Source organism: Polistes canadensis, unplaced genomic scaffold (genome assembly GCF_001313835.1).
Source record: "Polistes canadensis isolate GaletaPanama2010 unplaced genomic scaffold, ASM131383v1 scaffold_147, whole genome shotgun sequence".
Classification (NCBI taxonomy): domain Eukaryota; kingdom Metazoa; phylum Arthropoda; class Insecta; order Hymenoptera; family Vespidae; genus Polistes; species Polistes canadensis.
This window is the reverse complement of record NW_014569694.1, coordinates 289958-299048: the sequence shown is the minus strand read 5'-3', so window position 1 is coordinate 299048 and position 9091 is coordinate 289958. Positions and strand designations below refer to the sequence as shown.

The following is a 9091-nucleotide window of genomic DNA, read 5'->3' as shown; positions in this document are numbered from 1 at the left end:
TTCTCTCTTAAAAATGAATCGTTCTTGTTTTTGTTTTTGTTATTTGTTTTTTAATTATTCGATACGCATAGAGGTATTTATATTCTTAGAAATATTTCGATAAGATGGAGATAGAACGCAGGTGTTTAGTTAGTCTAAGTCAAAAAGAAGACGTCAAGATCGGTCCGAAAATCGAGAGATTCGAAAACAAATTACACACGGGACAGACTTAATCTAGGTTCGGTTTCTCATGGGAATCCTAGAAGAGAATCAAAGTCACATCTGTGAGATTTAGAAGAACGTCACGGACGTCCTGGATCTCCTCGAGTTAAGATTGATGACGTCTCTTGCGCTTTCTCTCTGGTTGTTCTATCGCGAATACGTCTTCTGAAGATGGGGGAAAGGTCAAAAGGAAGATACGATTTCTGACTGGTAACAGCTAACGTTTCCTTAACGCTTATGCGCGTTCATTAATTTATCTCCAAGATTAATTCATTGAAATGACAAAATTTTATTCACGATATAGTCGGGATAATTTCTTTTTTGTTTTTTCAAACAAAACAAACATTTTTCATTCTTTATCAATTAACTTGTCCAAAAATAAATATTAGAATACAATTATTTGTCGAAGATAAATAAGATATTGAACAAAATTAATATACCGTTCGCGTATATAAAAAAAAACTAAATATCCAAAAAATCGAAGTAAAGTAATAATTCTATTTCCAAACAATTCGATTCGTAGGATATTTTTGCAGGAATCGAAGTGCAAACGGGACAAGACGGATCGACGTAAGCGATTAAACGCGTCGTCGGGGTAATCTATTCCGCGTAACGGGAAACAAGTTCTCGAGATGGGTGGGTGTTGAAGGAGAGGGGTGGCGGGGGGATGAGTAAAATCGTCGTCCTGCAAGGTCCTGCGGGGTCTGGGCGTCGTTCATCATTCGTTGGAACGGCGAAACGCTCGGTAGGTTTGGCTTTTCGGGGCAGAGGAGAAAGATCTGCATAGCGAGTCGGCATCTCGGGACGAGCGAGCTAAGTGCGGGATTATGCAAAGTAGTGGCCATACAGTATAAAAATACGGAGCGACTCTGCGCCATCTTTTCCGGACCATTCTAATAACTCCCTCTCCGTACTCCCCTATTTCACCCTCTTCCTCCTCTTTACCTCCTAGTCCTCGTCTTCTTCGTCGTCGTCGTCGTCGTCGTCGTCGACGCAGAACCTTCTTCCTCCCCCTCTCCCACCACCCTTCTTTATCCCCCGAACCACTCTTTGCTCGAATAAGATTTCAGCAAATATAACCGTAAAACTGTCGACGAAGCTGCCGTCTACGTACCCAGTGACTCTCTCTGAACTCCAATTTAATATCAAATGAAAAGACGTTGGCCTCTGTTCATTGATAAAAATTTGTTCAATTTGATAAAGTCATAGGGTTTTCGGTTGAAAATAAACATTTGAAGGGAAGTTGTAGAAATGTATTCTTTTATCGTGTACAATATAGAAATGTATCATCGGCTTAACGTTGGATGGAAAGGAATGATTTTCACCAGTCGACACACACACACACACACACTCGTCTTGATGTTACTAGACTATATTTTTTTGAAAGACAATTTGTTCAATTTGAAAATATCATAAGGCTAGAATAAACATAAGGGATTTAGAAGAAAGCGTTGCTATTAATGAAAATTTATCTTATTAAATACGTATTACATATTCAATGACTATTTTTAGAGATTCATCCTAGATCGCATAGAATAGGGGATGCGTAAATGTATTTAAGAGCATGTTTATAGAAGAATCGAAATAAGAGTATACTCTGGCGTAGTTATCGATACGAATCAAATCGATGTTAACAGAATGTTTTCTAAGTGCACTGTAGCACATGGCACGTTTGTTATACCAGTCATCACTGTGATTAATGATTCATGAATATTTTATACGTAGCACCTATCGTTTATTTAAATACATTGTGACTCGTCATATTCGCTACCTAACAGAATCTGTGAGTAATGTTTAGAAGGGTCGATTGTTATTAAAACATTAGCATAGTTTTACTCTTTTATAAATAATGATCTCGTAATCAAAGAATTTTTATTATTTTCTCTGTGAAGAATACGAGAAATATCTATTTGTCTTTCCTTAACTTGGAAGATACGTTTTTAGAAAATGGTAGGATAGAGGATCGTTCAAAAGGATCCAAGAGGTGTAAAGAAGTTTCTTGCTTAAGTTTGGAAAGTACTTGAGCAAAGGGCCTCACGTTTTCCGCGAGCGAGCGAGCAAGCAAGTAAGACGCGAGATAGCGCAATCTGATAAGGACGCTTGGAAGTCGCATTAATTTTCCTCGTAGCTCTATTCCCTTTCTTCTCTTCTCCCAATTCTCTTGTTCCTCTGTTATTCCTTCGCTCCCTGTCTCCCTTTTGTGAATGTCCTTTACTCGCGAAGCTTCAGTTTTACTCTTCTACCTCTCTCTACTACCCTTCCTCTCTTTCACTTTCTCGGTGTTTCTGACAATGATGGTGTTGGTGATGGTAATAGTGATGGTGGTGGTGGTGGTAGTGGTGGTAGTCACGTTGGTAGGACGACCGTACGCAGAAACGTTTCTACTTGGCGTTTAGGTAAGGTATTCACGTAACACATAAGCAACGCCACGCGAGCAGCCCACCGTGTGCACAGAGATAAGAGCCAAAGGTGGCATCTTAGCGGCACTTCGAATTAAATTCCCGACGGCGTGCACACAACCTCTCTCTCTCTCTCTCTCTCGCTCGGTATCAGCTTCAGTCTCTATCTGTTCTTCTCGTGATATCACTGGAACGATATCAACACGAGTAGGCGGGGAACAAACTTCTACAGCGTGCAAAGGCACCACCGGTATACATCTTGAATTCAAATTTCGCGCCAGTTCCAAGGGTCGAGTTTATCTATTATTATTCGGTTAGAAGTTTAAGTTCGCTTTTGTGCGAACGAATTTCGATGAATACCGATAATTATCCTAATTGTTCGAAACAATTAATTGTCGATTATTTTATATTCTATGATTCTTTTCTTATTCTTCTTTTTTTTCTTGGTTCGTTTGAAAAAGAAATAATCAAACGTTAAAGGTATAACAAATTTTGACACGTAACGTCTCAGAGAGTAAATTTCGAGAAACAGAGGTCCACTTTATATGCATGACCTCGGTAATAAGTCAAGGAATTGCTCGCACGTCCGTAAAATCTAAATCGTCTGCACTCATCTGAAGAGATCTACGTTCTGCCCTCTTAGCCGTAGAACGAGGCCGCACACCATGCTACTCGGTTATTTTAGGAATCCTCCGAACTCGTTACACATTCAATTTATCAAAGACTTGGTAAGAGACAAGGCTCTAGCTTTTGAAAATTTCTTTCAACATTCATTTTCTTTTTTTTTTCTCTTTTTAATATAATACTTATATTCTTAAATTTAATTCTTGAATTTGAAGGGACATATTTTTGACTTTATTGAAAATTCGAGAATATAGGTTTTATTAGATGAAAAAAGAAAGGAAATTGGAAATAGAATCGAAATGATTCGAGTGAAATATGGTTCGAGCAAGAACGAGCAGATTTTCGATGGAACTGTTAAAGCTTTAGAAAGAAAGGATAGTATAAAAGAAAGAGGAAAGTAGGGAAGAGAGGGTTTAAGAGAAAGAAATCGTGTTAATGGTTGATTGATAAACGAGCTATCTTCATCGGGTCTTCATCGAGCGCATATTTATCACCGAACTCGGTAACTTTACTTCACCGAATCCGGCCGCTTTTCCATAGCTTCTGCCAGCAAAGCGAAAAACGTTGGCAAGCTCGAGATAACGTCTTCTCGTTCGAGGAAGATCGAGAGAAAACCAAAATTAATTCATGCGTCTGCGTGTTAAAACGAATATTTCATCGTTCAGTTTTTATAAATGACGATCAGATGCAAAACGATTCGACGTGATTAATTTTAAAACGAACTAACGTAACTATTTTCTACTTTAGCTTTTATTTCGAAACGACGACGACGACGTCATTATCGATATTTTTTCGATAAATTTATTAGAAATGAATCGGTGAAGATAGGAATAAGAATTGAGCGAGTCTCTTACAGTCTATGTTCTTGTAATTATATCTACCATGATATTTATGACTTATATTATCCAATAAGAAGGGACTATATTTTCTAGAAATATATTCAATCGTTACGATCGATTTGACCAAGCTAAAACACTTTGCCATGATGCAAGGTGTGCCCTTCCCCACTGAACTCTGATTTTCCCTGTGTTATATGTCAGTGTTAACAGCTTCCACGTGCCTGACACGTGTCACAAGTTAGCGTGTGACAATCGCACGTTTAACTTGGATCACTTACTGAACCTGTACTACTACCTACGATGATATCGATTTAAATCTTTATAATAATTGTGACTATCATTTGTACAAACTTTGTCGCGTTAATTAAAAACTTTTTTCTTTTTTCAAATATCAGGGTAAATTGTCATTCTTTTCAATTATATATTTTTTATGATTAATAACTTGTTTTTCACGTTTAATTTTAATTTTTATTGTTAACCCTATATCTCGGCACCGTTTATTTTTAAATTAAAGTTATAAGTAAAATCAATCATACCAACGGAGGGTTAATGAACAGAGGGTTTATAGAAAATTGACGAATTCTATTGTTTTAATATATTTATTCTTAAAAATGATACTCGCGAACCCTAAGAAAATAGTATAAAACGGAATGAAGAATAAGTATGTCGTCGTTTTTGAGTTGAGAGGAGCGTGGCAGTACGATTGGCAATAAATATGGTCTATATAATCCAGGAATGGTTCTGGCAAGATATAGAAGAGCTTCACGACTCCCTACCGTGCGACGCGTGTCACACGTAACGTCGTCGTTACGACTTTTCCAACTTTACGACTCTCAATTAGGATTAAATCCGATTGCTAGTATTAAAGTTATCATCAAGTCGTATGTGTGTGTCGGTTTGGTGAAAATCATTCTATGATTTAAAATACACACTTTTGTTAGATCTTACTTACGTTTAACAGTAAGAAGAAAAAAAAAAAGAAGAAGAATAAGAAGAAGAAGAAGAAAATGAATACATATTTGATAAAAGTAAAAAAGTATGAGAAGAAATTCGATAAGATGATACGCGAAGAAATCGAGAAATCTTTGAGGAAGGTTTGTTGGGTGAAAGGTGGGGTATCTCAATCGAAAAGTCATTACAACTTTTTGCCGACTCAATCAAGAAGTTAATGTCCTTTAACCTTTCCAGATATTCCCCGTAGATTTAACGGAATCACGGATATAACATAAAAATCCGACATCTCTCACATGCGCGATAAAATAGATTACTACTTTATGATTGATCGCCTATTGCTGTTCTCGAAGATACTCGGATATTTACTCTGTTCTTTTTTTGTTTGTTTTTTGTTTTTTTTTCTTTTATTCGTTCGTTTCTTTTACTCGATATTTCAGGACGATTAACTAACGTTAAACGTTGTACCTAGTGAGATCGTATATCCATTTAAGATTTTCCTCATAGGTTGGCAACTATCGTATGTCATTTAGTTAGGATCGAGAGACGTGAATCGAAGCGACGAGAAACGGAGATAATTCGTCAGGAAGATAATCCTCGAAACGATGATCCCTTAACGGAGTTCGGTGTTACCTTCTGTCTAACGCAGTCGATTTAACGCGCCTCATTTCTCTTTGCCAACGAGTCGTTCGTTTCGGCCAATGACCACGAATGAAGATCTATAGTACTAGATGAAAGAGAGAGAGAGAGAGAGAGAGAGAGGGAGAGAATATAACGTTTGTTCGTTGATGATTAGATCCTGATCGAACGATCCTATAAAACGTGTATAAATTTGTATATCCTATAATTTATCGTCACCGAAGTCACAGACAATACTCGATGGAATACTTTATCCTCTCATCCTCTCGGAAACGAGAACAGGTTTCAAAACGAAACAGGTGTGTCAGCAGAACTGGGATCGTTCCACAGCTTGCAGAAAGTGCTGATTCCGAAAGGATCGATACAAATTTATCTTTTAGCTTTCATCGTTCCGTGTTGAATAATCGATTATACCGCGTAAATATATAAGTATATATATATATATATATATAAATGAAAGCATAAATATTATTCCGTTTATTTATAATATTATTATTATTTATTTAGAAATAAGAGAATAATCACTGGTGTAGAAAAAAATGAATCTATCGAAGAATCAAAATTGTGTAGGTCGGCTATAAAATAAAAGCCCTAAAAAAAAGAGAGAAAGAAAGAAAGAAAGAGAAAAAAAAGGGAGACGAAACGAAAGGGCCAACGAACTGGCGTTAAAAATATTCAAGATCGTTCGTCAGACAGTATTACAACATAAAGCATCCACCCTCGCGAGCGTTGTTCACGCGATCGGCACTACCACCATCGTCACCGTAACCAGAATTCTTTGGAGAAGAGGAGGATTGCGCAACGCGTGTGAACGAGAATAAAAGAGAAACGAGTGGGTGGGTGTGTGGGGGGTTTTGTAGATAGGTATATGGGTTTGGGATGAGTGGGAGGAAGGAGCCGTCGACGTCGACGGGCGATCCCGGGCACATGTGTCGAACCTGAAATATGTAGGCGTGGTCTAGATGGGACTAACAGACGCGTCCCGACGACCGAATATGTTCACCCCCTTGCTACGCTCCACCCTCGAATAGTAGTCGACGATTCGCGATTGGCCGGCACCACCCTCGGTCGTCTCCACCTGCCGTCGAGCTACCCTCCACGAAGCAACCCCTAAATACGGGGGATGCGCGTACAGTTCCCTCATTTTATCCTCGGCAACGCCGAAACGCGCGTCCACCACACAGTGTTCTCCGGATTCTAATAGGAATCAGTGCGTTGATTCGAATCCTCAGCCTCGGATCTTGGACTTCTTGTGTTTCTTTTATAATTATCAGTGTTATATCGAATGTCATCGAATTAAGAGGTGTCTTTCTTAAAAAGAAGAAGAAGAAGATAAAGTCGTCGTGTTTGCTAATTTTTCAGCGAATTAAAGGGTTGCGCTTAACACGTGCTCCGGTAAGTGTCGTGTCATGTCATTTTTTATTATTATCATTACTTTTTTCTTTTTTTTCTTTTTCTCTTTGTCGAGTAGAATTAAATATTTTGGTTTTTGACTTTCCCATTGCAACGCGATTGAAATTATTTTGTTATAGTAGAGTTAACTCGCGATTCATGATATGTAAATGCATGCACGTTTCGTTCTAAATCGACACCCGATCCATCATTTCTGTATGCCTCATTGATGGCAAATTCTCGCAGGTTGATCATACGGAGCGAGCAGGATGACAATGGAAGATCGCACGGGTGGCATCGATCGTGCCGCCCCCGCGACATCGACCACGGCGACAACGGCACTTTTGACGTCTAATAGTCCGTCTATGATAAGTGATGTCACGTCGGATGCATCTTATCCGCTTCAACGTGCCAGTAAGCGTTCATTCGACGTTGCATTTCTCGTCGCACCTGATGAAAATCTTGCTCGTAGGCAGAACGAAAAGTTAAGGCTTATTTCTAGTAGAAAGGATCGTACGAGAGAGTCTATTACTTTGGACAATTCTTTGGATGGTAATGATAGATTGCCACAAAATTTGACTATTAAACATTACGACAGCGATTCTAGTTCGCAAGAAAGGAGGAGATTGATGCATTGTACAGAAAATTCGCTCAGTCCACCTTACGTATCACCTAGAACATTAACACCAACATTACCGGACATCGATTCACGAAGATACGTTCCAACGCGAGCGCAAAAAAGTCCAAGTCCGCCTGGATTTACGGCACAACAATCTTTATTGAATACATGTTCGGATTCCTTGGATCCTAGTTTAACTTGCGGCAAAGTTTACGATAACGGGTTGCAGTGTCCCGTGGAAAGACACGGTGAATCAAGGAGCGCTTTCACCAAGGTTCATCTTGGCGGTCAAAGAAATGGTTTTACCGACGACGGACAAACGTCACCGAGATCGTCAATATCGCCGGACGATCGAAGGGAAGGTTATCAGGAAAGCGTTAGTCCACCGGTAGTTCCTTTAGCGAGTGCGGCTACTTACAAATATGCCAGCTTTCCTAGTAAAATGACGTATCCATTTTTGGTCGGTCCCGAAACGGCCAATCAACCGAGTCTTTTGGAAAATTTGAAAATTCCTCAAATAGCACAACCACCTAAAGTTCCAAGCCCAAAAGTGGCAACCTTTCGACCGGATCTTCCACCCGTTTATCCAAATCTTCCGTACAATCCTATATCTGTTTTTCCACCAATGGCAGATGCTTTGACAAGGCCAAGGTTTTTAGCAACTGCCGCTGGAGTCGCTGGCCTATTACCACCCTCCTTCGCGGCTTTGACATTACCCGCGCAAAATGTTTGCGCCAAGTGTAATCTATCATTTCGCATGACCTCCGATTTGGTATATCATATGAGGTCTCATCACAAAAACGAAAATTCCGGCGAAGCTGCTCGTAGAAGGAGGGAAGAAAAATTGAGATGTCCGGTATGTGATGAAAGTTTTCGCGAGAGACATCATTTGACCAGGCATATGACTGCTCATCAGGATAAAGAAAGCGATGCTATCGTTGATCAGGTCGAGGTCAAACGACGCACCACCACCGTTCACAGCAAGTGACGTAGAAAGTCATCACCCGACGACGATTTACTTCCTAGCGGATATTCTTTCGAAAATTGATTAATACAATGTTTTTCTTCATCAAATTGACAGACCAAAAAGTAACGTCGATCGTTTACGATCATTGTGCATTATTTCGTTTTTCATTTGAAACGTTTAATCTTTGAAATTTCGTGCAATCCTTCTTTCTTTTTGTATTCTTTTTCTTTTTATATTATTAAATTTATATTCATTTAAAATGTAAAAGCCGAACGTCGTACGCTTGATTTAATCGTTCGATGAATTTTTTATCGAACGAAATATTAATAATAGGATCGTTTTGTTAAAAATATTTTCTTTGTTGTATCGTTGTTTCGTTACAAATTTTTGTTTGATCTTATTATAATCGATAGTCGAGACTGTGGAACGTTTCGTGATATTGTTTGAAGTATACATGTAT

At 38.9% G+C, this 9091-nt stretch overlaps 1 protein-coding gene across 1 annotated transcript; it reads left to right on the top strand.

The window, feature by feature from the left end:
- The first annotated feature begins 6849 nt into the window (after positions 1–6849).
- On the top strand, positions 6850–8737 carry LOC106788665. The gene is made up of 2 exons (XM_014752123.1): positions 6850–7048; positions 7292–8737. Exon 2 carries the CDS (start codon positions 7315–7317, stop codon positions 8650–8652), a length of 1338 nt encoding a protein of 445 aa, XP_014607609.1. The 5' UTR covers positions 6850–7048; positions 7292–7314; the 3' UTR covers positions 8653–8737.
- Positions 8738–9091: the final 354 nt, after the last annotated feature.

Bases quoted from the DNA above. Each gene is read 5' to 3' on its own strand.
- LOC106788665 (XM_014752123.1), top strand. From the start codon at position 7,315: ATGACAATGGAAGATCGCACGGGTGGCATCGATCGTGCCGCCCCCGCG.